We start from the raw sequence: 19,719 nt of genomic DNA, 5'->3' as shown, positions 1-19,719 counted from the left end.
TACTTGCGTAAGGTTAAAGAGACATGAAATACCGATTACATTCGTAATTTATTTTATTTATCTAAAGAAACGTAGAGTAATTATAAGTCATTACAGGTTTTTGTTAAAAAAGACACAAACAAATGACAAGGTGAAATCTCAATGACGATTAGTTTTTTGTTATAATCATCTTTTGTTATTTTATTTTACTTTAGTACCTTCTATATTTATGTAACTACTAGCTGACGCTCGCGACTCTGTCCGCGCGGAACTAAAAAACTTAACAAGTAGCCTATGTGTTCTTCTAGAATATATCGTATTTGTAATATTAGTATGATTGTTAAGGAACAATAAATTATATATTTGATAAAAAATTATAGGCTTGTTACATGTGCACTTACAATTAGCAATCCAAACAAATCTGGAAATTAGGAAGATAAACAAATCGACGGACAGCGATCTCTTCAAAAGACGTTTATGAGAAGGTCACAATTGGAATTTTTCACTGGTGACAATCTCACAACAGGCTACTTACATCGTTAGTTCTATCATCTGCGATGACGTCATGCGGCAAGTTGGCGGTCATGAGGAGGGCATGTATATCTTCTGTTCTGAAGCTCTCCATGTCCGCCTCCGCGAGGTTGGCGTCCAGGTCCCGCGCGAGATCGTTGTAGCGGGACGTGAACTCGAACCGGGAGCTAAGTTCACTTATTCCTTTGTACGACGCCGACAACGAAGACAGCACGGATGTGTGGTGGCACGTGCTGTCCCGGAATATAGGACTGGAAAAATAAAACATCACATTAGTTAACATAGAAATCTGCAAATTAAGTTTTTGATTTTAAGTTAAGACCGATTTAGATTAGGTTTCTTGCAGTGTATTGCATATGAATGAAAAAGAATTGGAATTAATTATGATTGACCCGCCAATCTTTGTTCGTATAGTGTCCATGTTTTTTTTTTATCAATTTGTGTTACATCTATTTTGGCACATTGAAACATCAATAGAATAGTGATTTCAACAATATTAGTTCCTATGCTAATAACAGATTAGGTACAGTTAGAATAGTTTGCAGTAACAATAGTGTGTTTCCTGGCGGGATATTATCTAAAGCCAGTTTTAATAGTGGACGGGGCTTCTTGCCTAAATCTAGGTTAACGCGATACAACATACACGCGACGTTGCTTATTTCGTTGTTTAGCAGCTACGCTACATTTAAATGAATAGGCAGTAATTGCAATTATCCGCTATCTTATTGTAAATTAAGTAAGTACCTATTTGTATTTTCATTTGTCAAAACAAAATTAAAATGCGAATGTTTTGCGCGAGGTCCGACAAAATGTAGTCCTGTGATCTTATTTATATAAACCATTGTATTATGCAATAACAAAGTATACGAATATAATAAATAACACGATTATTGTTTATAAATAAAATTCCTTATACTGAGCTAAATGTTCCGAAGTTGGGTATCAAATAACAATAAACACAAATTATGTTTATCAGAACAAAGGCATTTGCAATGGCTTCCATTTCTAGAGAGCTTTGGAGAGATATAACAGTGGAATAAATTGTGAAGGTTTCCTTAGTATCGCGAAGTAGAAAAGATAAAGTTTAAGTGGCACCGTAGAAAGCCATTTTAGTACTTAGTACTTTGTTTTTTATTTTACAATTTGTCAAGAAAAGGATTGAGTGATCACATCCTGGGGAAAGACTTCGACAAGATAAGCCATCTATTTAAATGTTTGGATGTCACTGTATTGTAATATTAAAACTTTATTGCGGCTCGTGATCTGCTATCGCATGCCTGTGCTAATGTGCCTTTCCCCGCTTCCCTTTGCGTACATGCAGCCGAAAATTGTGTTGAGCGCAAATTGTTGTGTGATATTTCGAACCATCATAAAGTTTGGATGGAATGTGGGTGAAATGAAACTAAGGGATAGTTACTTGTAGTCGAGGAACCACAGATATCCGGAGTTGTCGCAGTGCGCGTCGAGGTCGTCGTGCGCTGAGTGCTGGCTGCCGGCGAGGCTGGTGTTACTGTTGCAGTCCTCATCCGCACACCCCGCGCCCCCCGCGCCGGGGCTCGCCGCCTTCAAGCCCAGCCGTGGCGGTGGCCCTGCAATTTTAACACAAAATACATTAACATAATTATTATAAAAACGTAAACTATTGTTTACTTTTAAAGACAGAAAGTACACTTTATTCTTAGGTCTTAAGTAGGACCATACACTTAATTACTATATTGGATTAAACTATAGTTAATATAGATAAACGCTGGAGTCCTATAATAGCCATGGGAATTTTAGTCAGACAGCACAGCATTCATTTTCCATAATTTTAAAAGGCGCTATACCTATACTTTATAGTCCTTAAAATTTTTGCAAAACAAGTTAACTCAGTACTTAGCTTATCCTGTCAAGTTATTCTATGAATAAATGAAATAGGTGTTATTTTGTTATATAATAATAATCACCAAAGCGTGATGGCCATGAAATATGACTATTGCAGACTTTTATATCATTTTATCATCTAATACATTTGATGCGGCACAGAGTCGGCGGTGCGTATCGTTGTGCAAAATTGTGGTTGTCTAATGCGAAAAATTATCATTGTTTCTTTCAACAGTAAGAGGTAGATGCATTATTTTAACATAACGGATTTAAGTTTTACAAAAGAACAGTTAGAATAAAAGAGTAAAGGCACAATCGGGTTAATGCGTCAGCCTATTTCCAGCGTATAATGTTTTAACATTTTGTCGGAAACAAGAGGTGCCTACTCATTTCATACTCAAAAACAAGGTATTTTGTATTACAAAGACGGCTTATGAGCCACATAATGAGGTAAATGATTACACTAAGTACGTATAATATAGGAAATTATTACACTTTGTACTGAAAATAAAAACAAAATTAAAATGCGCTTGTTGCGAAGACCTTGAACAGACAAAAACCGGACACGCATCAGAAGCTACGTCCACTTTACACCTAGAATTTTAAAACGTGTAATCCTATACGCTGTTTCAAACAAGACCTAAATGTAAAAAAAAGCTTAACTTCACATTTCATGTGAAAAGTGCATTCCGAAACATTTGTGGAAATATATTGCATTTCTCACCGTAAAAATTGCTATCATGTTCAGCGCAATTCATAAAAAACCTTGAAGATTTCCGACAAATATATAAAACATTGTAATGGCCTTCGCTTAATTTAAAGTTTATTACAGTGCAAATTTTCCAGACATTATCAAAATGTAAGTTGACAAAAACAACGTCGTGAAATAGGTTCGCTATAACAAAGGCTCATCGGGGACGGATATTGACGATCGACAAAAAACATAACCTTGCCTCTGCGTTACGATATAAGCCTCAATTCAAAGGTTAATGATGACAGGCTGCGGGGGAAGAGGCTATCGGCTTAGGATTGGAAATATCATTATGTAGCATAATTTTTTTAATTTATAATTTTATTCAAATTACACTCACTATTTCCAGATGGTTGCCGAAGTGAAAAGATGGATATATATATTGTTATTGAAATGTTCTAGTTAGAAAAATCATTACAATTCAATACAAAAAATTAAAAGTAATACAGTCGCTTAATTAATATTTCATTACACCCTATAAATATCAATTGCATAAACAAAGATAAAAAATGTGATTTTCTATAATCATCCTTATGGAGGAAATAATTCCGCAATCTAAACGGAAATTGTTAGTACAATGGAAAAATGTTATTCAGGTCTATACTTTGAGATGTTTTGAAATTGTTATAGCTATATTATTAAGGCCTATGTCCATCAGTGGACAGAAAGGCTGATATTGATGATGATGTGCTTCTAAACAAAGCTAAATATGAAACTATACCTAGAAAAGGAGGTTCTAAGAAACTATAAATTTCATCCAGTGGAGCTTTAAAAAACAAAAGTCTGCATCGTCGCAAGGGCGTGGGCGAGCGGACCACTTGCCATGTAGGGAATGTTGACTTGAACCAAAGAGCTATTACAAGGAAAACGGAGACAGTCGAAAGGCCGTCTTGAAACTGACAAAAAAGGTTGAATAATTTTGTATGTCACATTAGGACATCGTACAGTCATAGAAGCATTTCTGAATCGATTTACAAGTAATTAAGCTGATTCATTGAATTCGTTAAATGAACATGTCATCCCTGTTATTTGCTTTGAAAAAATAGAGATAACAATAAGATTTTGTACAGCTGTTTCAGTAGTGGAAGTTCACGGTAACGTAAAACTTCAAGCGTCGACACAATTCAGAACACATCTTTCTTTCTAATGGATGTTTGTATGATGTACATGCAAGATTTTTACACTAATGTATAGGAACGTCCTATATTGATATAACAAAGCATTATTTAGGGGTCAATAATCATCACATACGGCAAGGTGAGCCACAGTTCTGCTCTGTGAGGCCGCCTAGTGTGACGCATACACGACTTAGAACTGACTCATCTATAAGGGCCGTGAGCGAGACTGGAACCGACGTATATATTTCCCCGACAATTTATCGATAAATTATGTCTTCTTTTTATTCCTCTACCGGTAAGTACGTTACTTAGGTAGCATATGGCAGAACAATAGGATAACAACATTATCCTATAAGTAGGTTCATCATAAAGGTATCAAAATATGAACTGTATTTCTCATTGAATTGTGACGCATCGTGTTCTACGCCTATTTTTTCCATACATTTCAATGTGTTACAAATTACCCCGATACTCAATCGTCTTTTAGAACAGTGCATGGTTAATTAAAATAACTCGCAATAATCTTTAACTTTATAAATGCATTGACTAGCCATCTGTAGGTACCTAGAATCCAGTTCGATATTGTCTACGCCGCGGGCACACAGTGGGCGGACGCGGTGCATTAGTTCATTCCTTCAATTTATGCACGCAGACTTGGAATGTTCGCTGCCATCTCTACCGGCTGTTAATACCCTCCTGTTAGTCTTATTTAACTAGACGATAAAAGTCAAAGACAATAAACGGTGAAACACAAAGAAGACCATTGGTTCTCGAAGTGGTCCAGGACGCCTCGCCACCACGGAAACGGCGACCCGGCGGAGGTGTTCGATATTGGTAAATAAAGTTGATGATTCACAAGTTGAAGAAGAATATAGCATTAAGCAAATCAGTGAAACTTAGAATTTGAAAAAAAATTAGGAATGTATGGAGTAGACAAAAGTACCGAAATGTAAGCTGATTAAAGAAAGTTTGTAGTTGAACTAATCAACTTTAAGAACTAGGTGAAGGTTTGTTAGGGACTTGTCAAATTGGCATACGACGAACAGGATATTGGATAAAAAATAACCTTGGGTTTCTGAGAGCAAAACATACTGTTATCTCTATTTGGTCAAAGATGACACGGGTGGCGAAATGTTTATACAGAGATTATGATCTCAGAAACCAACGGTAAGAATTATTAATATGATAAACATCGTTTTTTTTAAAGCAAAATTGACTAAAGAGCTAATAATATTTTGGTTTCTTCATACTTGTTACACTAAATAATATATTCAAGTATTCCAAATTTCACGAATAAATTGCAATATTATTTAATCACAACATGTTATTACGACAATAATTAAAAAACTAACGAGTGGTTTGCAGCCAGATGTTTTGAAAATCATCTTGCTAAACTCGGTAAATGACCTCATTTTTCGCTACAACGTTCAAAAAAAATTTAATGTAGAATTTAACCGTGTTTACAAATAAATGACAGCAGATTAATCGTGGCAGATATTTTTGTTGCTCCATTTAATCGGAGCTTTTTCAGTTAAATTTGTTTTGTAAAAAATACTTCGGAGAATGGACGTGAAATAATTAATTTATACAATAAATATTTTTCCTTAAAAGGTTATCTCACAATGGAACATTTGTTTAAAAAGAAAATATATCTTTTTTTACAAGTTTCCAGTCTTACGCTAACGACATAAGGTTTAAAATATCTTGACATGAGCCATCAACGTTAGTTCTTGAACTTTTATGTCAAGACCAATTTCTCCCCTGATTCTTTACAGATAAATTTGTAAGAATAGCTGAACTGAAATAACCTGAGTGCTTCTTTATGTATGGTATAGTAAGAAAGTAGACAAAAAGAACACTCTCGAAATGAAAGAATGTGTACTAACACATAACTAACAGAAACATAAAAAAAATTACCGTGAGTTTCCACTATCAAAGACCTGTAGAAACATATGGGCGTCTCTTTTTTTCTTAGTGAACAGGGAGATAACAACATGAAGTGACTACTTGTCTCCTGCTTACATATATTTACATCTTGCACGATTTTTTCACGCTTTTCTCTTTACTTCTACCTCTACGTGACTATCCGTTGGTTTCTAAGACCAAAACCACTGTATAAAATTTATCGTCAGCCCTGTTACTATCATTGACAAAGCATAGATAACAAAATGTTTTAAAGGAAGATTATCTGTTATTAATAGATTGTGTTTCAAATATTACGATTGTTTTATCCTTACTTATTACGCTATTACGTATCTTTGAAGCAACAAAAAAATCTACTTAAAATCATTTGAATCTGTCACAGACTTTCTCTTTTGTGGTCACAATAAACAAGTCACACTTTTTACTTACTTTTCTACGCAGTTTAACATTACTGTGAGTATTCACTGACAAAACGCCTCTACGAAAACATCGTTATCTCTGTCTTTTTTAACAGAATGAAAGAAATAACAACAGTTTTAGGGACAGGTTAAATTTAAATTGTGACTAGAAGAATACTTCCATGTAGACATCATCTGCTTTGATAGATGTCTATAGTATAACTAATAAAATAAAAAAAAGTACAGTTAGTATAATAATATCGTCATTCCATTTCGTACCGTGGATGTGTTAATTGTGTCGGTATTTCATATGACAAGTGGAGTTTCGCGATGAGGTTTTTTGCAACAACACACAATGGAGTCGTGAGAGCGGCAGTTAATTGGCCGCGAGCGATGGTATGAAGGTCGAAAACACCGCAACAATACCGCCCGATTGTTTTAATACACACTATTTTATAAGACTATCTTTCTAAATTCAAATAGAATAAATTATATTAATATTAATTATAATATTTTCAAAAATAAAAATATATACATGTAAATATACTAGAAAACATCAAACAGATTAGTAGGTACTCTATGGATCACTGTTTGCACATAACCTATTTAACATATTTTCCCGCGCATTCTCCATGTCGCTCTTATTGTTTTAGCCCAAATATGCTTGATAGAAAGGCTTAATTAGCAATTAATTAATATGAAAAATTTAATAAAAATTACGGTCACTACAATGCAATTCGTTTAAATGTGATAACGTTGAAAAAGTAACCGCAACAACTTTTAATACCGTTGGACGAATATTATCAATAAGTAAAAAAAAAATAATTAAAAAGTAATCATCGCACAAGATCTACAGCGTGTATGTTCGCAAAAACTGGTTCAATTTCACGGACAACCGATTATGTTGGTATTCAATATGTGCCCTATAATATATTTGATTACACAATCCCATTTCACAAGCGAAATCGACCTTCACTATGTGTTTCAAGTTTAAACGCATGTAAAAATTTCCTTCATCATATTATAACATTATTGTCTCAGTCCCAGAGACCTTCATTCACAGAAAAAGATATATGCTCAAGTATCAAAGTCAAAGTATCGAAATTTATAAAAAAAAGTTAAAAAGAAGGAAAAGTGACTTATGTTACGAAAGAATTAGTTATATTAATACTATTTATTTCACAAAAGAAAAAGAAATAGGAAGCAATGTAAGTCAATTCTGGACTTTACGAAGGTATATTCAGTTAGATTTCCTCAAATTAACATTATTCAAACTGGCGATGTGAATGTTTCTACATAGTAAAATAGATACTGCGTCACATACATCCATACACTAGTACATATCCAAACGTAATCCGGATTATGTCAACAACCTCATGCCTTATAAGGTTACCGCATTGGAATTTTAATAAAGTGTCAGTAAGGATTATAATAAAGTCCTTACCGAAAGGCGAAAGATGTTTGGGTATTTTCTAAATCTTTTTTATGTCTTAAAAAATCAGTTACGAAACTAAAGCTGATAGGTTGAGTTAAATCATATGTATCCTAATATGAATATCTTGGGAGCTTACAGTTTTTTAATATTTAGGATTACTAGTTTTTTTTAACCTTTTATTATTAGAAATTTTGAAATGGTTACTAATGCGTGAGAAGTATTGAAAAACATATAAACAAAACAAGCCTTGCGTATTGGTCCTTTACGACCAATAAGGAATGACTCGACAACCGTTAAAACGGTTCTACTATGCCGTCAAAAAATAACACACGAGCAATAAAATACATACAACGAGCACCATACGACGATGATATTTTAAACATCGCGACTGACTCATAAGAAAAAGGAATCGTTAAACGCGAGAGGACAGTTAAAGAAAATAGCAATGGCGCCGGATAATTTCACCACAACACGGCTCCGGTGCAAAATGGAAGAAAACTCGCAACATAAATAGCGACCGAGAGCATGACCAATTCTCTAATTTTATAACCCTTCTTACTATCCAATAAGAGTTCTTACAAGACCATAAAAGCACCACGAGCTGTAATTAATGGGCACCTATCGTATAAATACCAAAGAAAGATGATTAATAACTAGACTGGCCACAAATAATACTTCAAATTAAAAAGCTAGATTTCTTTGAATGCTGTAAATATAGAACACAAAATACGGTTGAAGCGAATCTATAGTTTGCTCACAATGCTATACTACTGACCGGTCTACTTTTTGTGAGTACAAAAATAGTTGCACCACTGTTAGCAGCTATTAAACTAGATCCAGTTTGCTTTTTTTACGTAAATAATAATTAGCAAGCTTGTACTCGACTATTTTATTCACTTAAAACACTCTGTATATTTTTATTAAAAGCTAAAATAACATAGTTTATACTAAGTATCGAGTAGTTCTAGATAATAAATATTATTCTAATACGTTGACATAACATTATAAACTATTAGAATAGTTTATGCAGGGAAACAAAACATAAATTGTTTGGTTAAATGGTATAGGAGTGTTGGAGCAATAAATTGATACAAACATTTAGTAGTTGGTTGTTTTGTACAACATTATTGAGTTTAACGTCAACCTAATTAGTTAAAATATAAACATTATCATATTTTACTTCTACTTTATAAATATTAAAAACTTACGTCTTAATTGCCCACAACATGCCCGTTAGTAGAAAAATTGCCTAATTATGACTTAAGTTAGTCATTAATTCGGAGGAGACTATTTCTACTAATGTAACATGCAATATATCTATCGTCAGACTCTGGTCAAACTGTCAACAGCTTTTTCTGAACTTGTGAACGTTGTAATATCAGAATAGTCATAGAAGAAAGATTTTTTTGATCTATGTTTAATTTCGTCACTTTCAGTGGAAAAAGATTAAATAAGCGCCATGAAGTTTTTATTTAATTTTATATCTACACTAGCTGTCGCCCGCGACTCCGTCCACGCGCACTTAAAAAATGGGGGGAGGGGTTATGAAAAATAGATATTGGCCGATTCTCAGACCTACTGAATATGCTCACAAAATTTCATGAGAATCGGTCAAGCCGTTTCGGAGGAGTACGGGAACGAAAACTGTGACACGAGAATTTTATATATATATATATATATATACATTCTTGAATTGCCTCATTTTTACTAACTGCACTATTCATGCAGTCAGTCGCGTGCTGTATTAACGATCCAAAGGGCAATTGGTACGTATTCGTGATGTATTGTTAGTCAATAGAATTGGCTGTGAGTTGCGTGTGGGCGTCACTAACGCGGTACACAAAGCAATGACTAACTCAACATTACGTCGCCAGTCCACTGATAGGGCCTCTCGGGATTACGCGACAATACGGACATACAAATAGCCTTACTTTAAAATAAACCAACAGTTTGATACTTCCTTTATCGGTCATTTAAGAATTATGGTAGATGGTAGTACAGTTTATGTTGATCATTTAAATATATTATACTCATTAAGGATGTAATAAATTGAGATTAGTATATACTTCTTTACTTTATTATACTCGTTTTAATATACCAAAGTATAAGTAATAATACCCATCTGCAACAATGTTAGGTTAGGTTTGAAAGCAAGAATTTATAGCCCATCACAAAATTAAAGGTGTTACTCTCGATTCCAAGTGGATTAATGGAACAAAGGATTAGATGACTTGTTTGGAGAGTCTGAGGTACGCTATATTGTGAAAGTGTTTTAAATTAACATACTACATGAATAATCAATATTTGCATTTAGAAAATTATAATTTTAATAAATCAATAAGCATTTTGATTGGCAATAAGTAACGTTGCATGGAATAATAATCGTATAAGATTGATGTAAACAGATATATTATGTACATATAAATTATGTACGATGAATTTGAAACGCGTAGTATACGGTTACAAAAATATAGTGAATGCAACACAAAAAACGGATTAGGGAGCCGACCCTAAGTTATTACGGTTATAAAAAGCTTTTAAACGTCCCTTACCAAAGCGTAAGCGCAGTGACACAGTGCATTGTGGGAGGGTATTGTGCTTATTTATTTAATATCAGATTAAAAGTCTGAGTAGTCTTAAGTTTCTGAAATTTACCAAAAAAAAGTCATAATTTTTCTCGTAAAAATATTTATTGTGATATACCAGCAAGTGACTCACATTATGCGACCACCTATGAAGAATGTAACATTACGAGGGGACTTTTAAAAATTCTTATACGATTGCAAATTTTTAAGGCCTTCAAAAATAAGTGTGTAAGGGCTTGGATTAAAATATGACATTCTAAAATCGCTTACAACAAAGACGTAAAAAAGCGTATTGCATTCATTAATCTAATTTGCACATCATGTTCAAAAACAACTTAAGAAATTGTAATATAATACAGCGAAAAGTTCCGTAACTAACGAAGCAATTAACTTGGTGTTACAAGTGAATAGAGAAATGAAATCAGTGCTACACTTACAGCTGCATGTAAATCGCTTCGACTGTACTTTGCTTCGTTAGAATACAAAGGTTCCCTTCGGATTCATGACATTGTGCGTACTAGGATAACATATTTTATAAATCACAGTCAGGACAATAGTATTACAATATATTGATCAAACAACACTATGTTTTAAACAAATTCAATACATTGGTTCCATTTGAATACAATTTTAGGATACCATATTTTTTAACTTACAGGAAATAACAAAGTAAACGTTTTGAGAATAATTTACGACAATTAATGATATTTAAGTTTAACTTACAGTCTAAAACACAATTTATGATCCTTATTATGAGATACTGAGTCAGTGTTTAACAAAAATAACTTTCATTACGAAATAATATAAATACAGAATAAAGTTTGATACAATCATTAGGAATATATCCGCCAAAAGCTCAGAAAATGGCAACACTAGCGTAAAATAAACCTTTAATTGTATGCAATGACAATTCACATTGTATTGTCTTGCAGGGCGCACTCATTAATAATCATACTTGAATAATTCCAGCTAAATCATTCCACAAGCCCTTATTGTATTGGTCAAAACGTTTTAAAGCGAGTCATAATACAATTCACAATACGCAATAGCTATTTTGCATTAGAGAGAACCAGAGAAAATTAACTAATTCATTAAAAATAAAAAGATTTTAAGCACAGTTTAATTGCTTTCCAAATTGTTAAGCTAGTACACATCTATATATCTTGGGATCTTATTGTATCTGTATAGGATATTATAGTAATTTTGAATTTAAAAAATATTGTATCAACTATTATTAAGATAATAATGCAAATAAATTTCAGCTTTTTTCAGTTTTGATAAGACTAAATAAAGTCGTTAAGAATAATTATAAATAATATATCTACTTGTAACGAGACAGCAATGTGCACCCTTTGTTGGAGGGTAAGTACAGCCGTTTCTATATTAACAATAACATTTTCGTAAACTAAGTAACCTTAACATTTAATTCCAAGGTTATAACACGCCAGCTGGTTTTAGGCTTTTCAATCTAAACCTAGCTGACTTTTTACTTAATCAGGTTGAATTACCAGGCAGAAGAAATGCGTGTACGTAATCGGCTTTGAGGATCGAGCTCCTAGTTGAATAATATAGCAACTCTGTATTGGTTGACGTCCTTGAACCGCGAGTTGGCGCCACAAGCGCGCCGCCTCGCTCCTACCATTTTATATTTAGTGTTGCCACATCCAACCGGTAATTTATTTGAAGTTCTCTGAGTAAGGGTTGCCTTGTTGACGTTGAATCGATTAATTATGGCGACATTTATCTGAATCGAATCATTAACTGTTAATTCTACATCTGACTTAAGAAATGGAGAGAAATATAAGGTTTCGTGTCAGAGTTTTAGTAGTTGTTTGACATTTTTATACCTCATATGTTAGAAGTTAAATTATCGCGGAAGGAAATAGGTATATTAATGAAGATTTGGTTTGGAAATTACATAGGAAATAATGTCTAAATGTCATCATCATTATCATCAACATCATCATCATCAGCCTGTACGTCCCCACTGAATGGCTCGGAGCCTACCCTAAGTCAGGGGTGACTAGGCCATAGTCAACCACGCTTTCCCAGCGCAGGTAGGTTGGCTTCACACAAATCTTTGAATTTCTTCGTAGATATGTGCAGCTTATTAGATATCACGATGTTTTCCTTCGCCATAAGAATGCCGGATAAATATACATATGTAAATCGAAAAGCTAAAAAAATATTATTGATAATAACTACATTGAAGACTATTCGTTTGTTTAATCCGCCTAAACGCATTATGAAGATTGCAGTAACAACAATATTATTCCTTTGTCAATTATCAAATGTCTAACATTTTCTAATCAAAACTCGTCATCTTAATTCTAATACAATTAGATCACTGAATAATTCTGATATGATGATAGAATTGTACAGAAAATATTTTCGGTGGTGCATTAACTTCTAGTTACGATGTGAAATACTCGGAAGACACCGGCAGCAGCGGCGCGTGATGCTAAACGGTATAACTAAGTCAATGACCACACAACTTGACATGAACAACGTTTACCGTACGACCACTGTCTAATAGTCACGCCAGCTAAACTAAATTAGGACAACGCACACGCATAACTAGCTATGAAATTAAACGCAACTTCCTACAATGTAACAGAAACAATCTCACTCAAATATTCTTTTTTTATATCCACATCACATGAGATCTCAATGACTATTGCCATTTAAGAAAAAGTATGTCAATTTCATGCTGAAATATTATTTCCTTGAATCAAGGTTAACTTCATAATGTAGCGAACATTCGTTAACAACGGGTTGTAGATGCTGTCTCGTATTTTAAACGTTTTAGCGGTATGCAATTTTTTGGATACATTGGATTAATATGGGCGGTAAAAGTGCCAGAAAACATCAAAATTATAGTAAAACCATAAAATCTCTTTGCAAGTTTAAAAAAAACAATTTGATAACCGTACTACTCCTCCCTCTCTATTTAGTTTATGCTTACTGCACTAATTTCCAGTAAGATTTAAGATAAATGTTATCATGTATACTCCAAATTAGAGAGAACTCCAATAGGGAGAGAATTTCCCATCGTTATCGCTTATACAATGTAATATGATAAGGTGGGCTTATAATTTTATTACTCGTGTTACATAAAGTGTTGTCCAGACAACAGGGAAAGGCAAGAAGGTAAATCTCCCGATGTGGTAGATGATTGGGTCGTATAAATAGACCGGTCGGCATCCGAGCCGGTCTGCTCGCCCCGGACAATAGATTCCGTAGACGAGACGCGTTCTATATGGATGATACGCTAAAGGGCATCGTGCTAAACCAGTTCTATGCAAATTCGCAAACTATACTCATAGATTAATTATCTTATGATTATAGTTTTTAGGGAGAAAATTGTCCTCTAATATGCAGGAACCGATAACTGAGTTACTTACTCAGCAAAAGATTTTACGTAAAACTAAATTATGCAGCGTGACAGAAAAAAGATTTCAATGTTTTCGAGGCTCATTAAACTGTACGAAAACTAAATCAATACTAAAAAGGTATGAAATCGATTCATCCACACAATGGTAGTAGAATTATACATAAAAAACTGATTAAAACATTTTATTGACGTCTTAAATTACAATTCTTCGATTAGCGGCCCGTGACTTGCGACTTATACAATATTGAAGTTGTATTGAGTTCAATAAGCAACTTCAATTTGTAGGTTATGTACTTGTATTCAATGTTTTTGTGTAAACTCATTACTGGCAGACATTTTGAATTTACTTCAAGTGAGCAAACGATCATGTAAATTAATATAATTTTATCTACGGCAGAACAAGCAGGAATTATCGTAAGTTAAATTAAACATAATAAAACACATATAAAGGAATCTTGTGAAATGTAATCCAATGGTTATAACTCTCTAAGTAGTTAAACAGAATTTAATACATTACATGTTATATTTGCTTGAAGTTTGCTACAAGGGATACCAGAATGTAAAAAAAAAATCGACAATATGTAGCCTCTTACACAGAAAGTAAGGACTTAGCAATAAAGTTTAGATCTAAAAATAGAATTCTATTTCCGAGCAGTTGATTCTCTATTATCTATTCAACATCAGTTGCACATTACTCAACAGCGATGGCAGAACCGATACCAGATATGTCAATATACCAGGGAAGAAGCTATCTGGAGGCGCCTTATCTTTACGACGGCGTCGCTAGCGCCGGCAATGGCGTCGTTAGCACACGACTGGAATACTAACTTTATAGTATACGTCGTATTCAATGAGCCTAGTGATCAATGTTAATTTATAGACCTTATAAATTATTTAGTTTCTCGAATTTGGCGAATGACTAATACTTAAATGTTTGTTAGCATCGATATGTAATGTTATTCATATTTATGTTTAGTGACTTTAAATTAATATCTTTGTTAAAAATTGGTATATTACTGATATCCCGATTTAACTGTTGATAAGACATATGAACTAATTTTCTGGGGTATGACAGATAGGGTAGATACGGCCAGTGTTAGTCGTCTTTTTGCGCTAGTACAGCATTTCAGTGGGCTTTTATTTTAATCTACTCGTGATATATTTTCTGCATTGCTCGATGCCGCAATAAACTACGAACATTATTTACATTTTGGGTACTGAAATAGAATGACACATAGTGGAGGACATTCCAGCGACACTTGTGATTCGAGTCAACCGTTTCGTAATCAATATTGTTATTGTAAATATTACTTGTTCTCCAGCCTAAGTTATGACTCAGGGGAATATACTGTACGTGTTATGACAAAATCGTTGATAAACATACGGAACCGTTTTACCATTATATAAATACAGTGATTGTTGTTTTTAGTCACAACTTAGCGAGATTATTAATATTTTAGAAGCATTGATGGTTATCTCTTGCTTGGCTTAAGAAATCTCGTCATGAAAATAGGACTTTCGTAGAAGACGTTCAACTGTCAGACAACGATCTCAGTAAGAGCATTTTAGTATACATCCTAAAAGTGACCCTTTTCTAACTTTACAAAGAGCTGTTTATTTTATCCAATAATAGTTATTGGACACCGTGAGGGACATAATACAGTAATAGAAATTACTTTAGTATGAAAAGAATAGTGATGGTTACCATGATCAACAAATTTTTGATTAACAAATTCGGAATGAATGAACAGACGATGCCATTTGTGGAGGATATTTTCACCATGAAATGAGTTGCTTCAAAAATCAGTAAATACCGACAGAGCTAAAATAAGAAATGGCTGGAATTCCGTAGCGTCCCAACCTTGAGGCGGCCGCTTGATGTTTGTGAATATAAGATCACATACTACATTGCGTTTATACCAGTAAAAAAAGTATTTCCGAAGAGATAGATAGACTTTGCATATGTACGACTTCAATTGTATTATATCTATTATATTAATACTACAAAGATACCTATGAGGTGAACATTTCATTTGTCTCATTTACCTATCGCATTACCAAAGACACTTACAAAATCTATGCTGATGTTAAAGGTGTGTAACCTTTTAAATAAAAATAAATTATAACACGAATCTGTACTAAATGACAAGACATAAATGACAAAACGTAAGTTATCTTTACAAAACATGCGTAAAGTTACAATAAATCATGATATGATTATGATCAATTAATTGAACAGTTGTCAGTAAACCTTGACGTGTTACTTTTAACTTACTTCCGTTACTACATTTGAGGTTATATCTGACAGATAACCGAGATATTATATCGTATAATAAGAAATACTAAAAGCCTTTACTCACATGCTTGTGGAAGAGGCATCTGTATTTTTTTAAATTTAAATGAGAAGATTTAGACTTTTTGAAAGCGTACTATCTACACCTTTAAAATGACAGAGCGTTTTACATTGTACAATCATCGCGAATAATTTGCTGTAGTTAAGAAGATGTAACTAAAATATTTAAATGCAAATTTTCTGGGTTGAAAAGTTGTGGATTCAGATTACGTCTGTTCATTTTGACATTGCTGACGCAAGGTTTAATTTGGCTGCGGTAATCCAATTTAAGGAAAGCGACCACAATCAAGGAGGCTTCACGGTGTGCTGCCGACGAAAATTATCACAAATGTAGGCTACGATAGTAACGATTGTAGAACTGAGCGAAATACAAAATATGCTGATTCCGTGAGGAGTACGATAGATACGGTCTACTAAAAACGTCATCACAGAGAAAAGTGTATCAAAATAATCTTTAACACCTAATTACACTTAGCATTTGCAAAGAATTGTTATTTGGCAGTAAAAATATTAATACTAATTTAACTTTTAATTTAAATGCCTAATCCAAATACACAATTCACAAAAAATACTATACATGTTTAAACTTAATACTAAGCTTGTTCCACGCAATTTTTTATCGCCTATCTCCGATCGTTTAACCTCGAGATCAACACGCCTACGGGTTCTTGGAACTTTGCATACTTGATTATAGGATACAGTCGACATCTACTAAGAGTAAATAAAAAAGAACAATAATACATATATATTAACGCAAATGAATGAATGGACAAACATATTTTTTTCAGATAGTTTTCAAAATAGTCTCTCTTACGACTATTATTTATATTCTATGGTAAAAAATTTAGTCAGGATATATTATCATTATCTTTTTTATAGTCGTATCTGAGTTACAAATTTGCGAATTTTTACAAATTTTGTAAACATGCACTACGTAACCGTACGAAATAATATACCGTACGAAATAATATACCGTACGAAAATGTTGAATAATTTACTAACAGTTTTACTGTGATTATAATTAAAAATAAACATTTCAAATATATATTTCATATATTTTTATAATGTTATATATGTATAATGTTCCAGAACTATAGCTGGAACATCAAAACTATGCTTTTATTTAAATAGGTCATGCAGACGAGCGTCCATAAACAAAAGATCGACTTCCACAAAGTAATCTTTAATATCTCATGCAACGTTTTAATTTAGTTCACCGCCTTAATATTTCCACAGATAAAAACAAAAATTTAACGAATTCATTTGTTACTCTTATGAATTTTACTAACATCAAATTGGTAATTAGTCCTTTAGTGTACAATTATCACATTAAATCTACACTAAGGATGAGCACTTTTCGACGGCGAGTTAGTAGATATATTTAAATGAAAGTGACAAGAGGCCATACTGGTCGGGAAGACAAAACACGGATATCGGAAGCATAGTATGTCGGCCGATTTCAATTTTGGATCATTCGTCACGACTCTGACATAGTTACGAAGAGTTGTGTGACGGTGACATGCTCGATTTTAAATCTAGTTTTTATTTGAGAAACGTGTTAATGAGATCATGGAATAAATAGTCCTTTTATTTCTTAAATCTCCTTTAAATTGTCTACAAAATTAGAATGAAAAGCAAATTTCAACTCTATGTGACAGACATGAGTCCAAGTCTTAATTACGATATCGTAAGTGACTATCTTCGTGCTACTTACTTATATTAATAGTGGACATTTAATTATTTTTGTTGACCGCATTTGATGTTACTTGTTATAAGAATTTTAAATTGTGCTCTTGCTATATGTTCGATTTCATCGTTGTCCCTCATAGTAAATCATTTAAAATTTAAAATTACATTACTGCCCGACTAAAACAAGGTCCATCCATCCAAAAATTAGCTGTTACAGCAACAATAATTTAGAATTCAAATGAAAAGTACAGTTGTCTTTACTATCGTAGTGTTTATGCATTAACACAAACATCATGTGTGAAATGTAAAATACCTTGCTAACTGTTTATACAACTGTTTATTATAAATTCACGCAGGTTTATTAGTACTTCAGTGTTATTCGTCTGCAAGATAAAGGTTAAATTGTTATTTGTTTGAAGCAAATAGTTTTTCATTGAATTTATACAAAAAACATGAAAGTAAAATATGAAAGTGTTTGTTACAGCTCAATAACTGGGGGATCGAGTTTGGAATAAATTTCCAAATCGACTGTACAGATTGCGTGTAAGAATTCATTCAGACGAATATCAGCGTTGCGTACGTGGCACTAAAGACTGAATCGATTCAATCGTTCGGCAGCTGTTCTTGTGTGGATAGGCTCTTACACGTGCCCAAGTTAAAGAAGTTATACATTAAAAAAATCTAACATGAACATGTAACTAGATAACGCCTGCTTAGAAGCAATTATACTAAGTTAGAAATCAAACAGTCTAATAAAGTGTAAGGTAGTATTTGGTTAGTCTTTTGTTCCTAATTTAAATAAAAAGATGCTTTAATAATTTATTGTTTTAATTAATTATTTGTATTCCTCGTGTGATAATCACATTTCTTGTAACATATTTCTTTTGTCACATTCATTTGTCAACGATGATCTAAAAATAAATTCACTAGTTGATCGCCGGTCGACAAGGTTACGTGTTTCCGGTTTAAACTGCGTTGTTTAATTGATTACATTTCTATGCTTACATTTGTTACGTCACATCCGGTGAAATTTGCATGCATAAGCAATTAAAAGTCGGCTCCTTTTATTCTTTCAATTCGATCTATCTTCTCACTTTCCCTTTATTTATGACGAGCTAACGTTAAAACTGCCTTATATTTTACGTAATGTCAACCGATGAACATTTTTATTGTACTTTCTCGGCCTTGCGTAACTTCTCTGGGTTTTATCAGAGGGATTATTAAATAAAATTACAAGCGATGTTATCTTTGTAAAGTTATGAAACATTTTTCATCAAAGATACAAGTTTATCCCTCGTCAGATTACAAATGTAATTTAATATACGGAAATAGAAAAAAAAATTCAAATGTTATTATTCAAAAACATTTAAAATTAATTTTGTAACATGAAGTGAGTTTTCGTATATCTGATGTTGTAAATGTGATTTTATGGTCAATGTGAATCAATGATTTACTTAGTTTCCTAAAGTAGAAGTGGAAAAAAGATGTATAGATGAATAGCATATTTTAAAATGCACGTGTCACTAAATTAGATATGTTATCCGCGCTACAGAAATTGAAAATTCAGTAAAAAATGGTAAAAAATTCATACATACCAAAATTTCACTATCGAAACAACTTTTGAACGAAAATGTAGGTCAAATGTTACAGTATCTAATTAACACAGATTATTTAAAATTACAGTCTGAAACTGTGACCGC

The 19,719-nt window shown here is 33.1% G+C and overlaps 1 protein-coding gene across 7 annotated transcripts in view; it reads right to left on the bottom strand.

Moving 5' to 3' along the window:
* The window catches only part of LOC106718534, a 70,738-nt gene that overhangs the window by 16,846 nt on the left and 34,173 nt on the right, over nucleotides 1-19,719 (bottom strand). For all 7 annotated transcript variants that reach the window (XM_014512688.2, XM_014512681.2, XM_014512664.2 and 4 more), the window contains 2 exons: nucleotides 1,928-2,099; nucleotides 515-761 (listed from right to left, as the gene is read on the bottom strand). In XM_014512688.2, coding sequence (XP_014368174.2) covers nucleotides 515-761; nucleotides 1,928-2,099 — 419 coding nt within the window. The remainder of the gene's footprint in view (nucleotides 1-514; nucleotides 762-1,927; nucleotides 2,100-19,719) is intronic.

Source organism: Papilio machaon, chromosome 9 (genome assembly GCF_912999745.1).
Source record: "Papilio machaon chromosome 9, ilPapMach1.1, whole genome shotgun sequence".
NCBI lineage: Eukaryota > Metazoa > Arthropoda > Insecta > Lepidoptera > Papilionidae > Papilio > Papilio machaon.
This window is presented reverse-complemented; position numbering and strand designations above follow the sequence as displayed.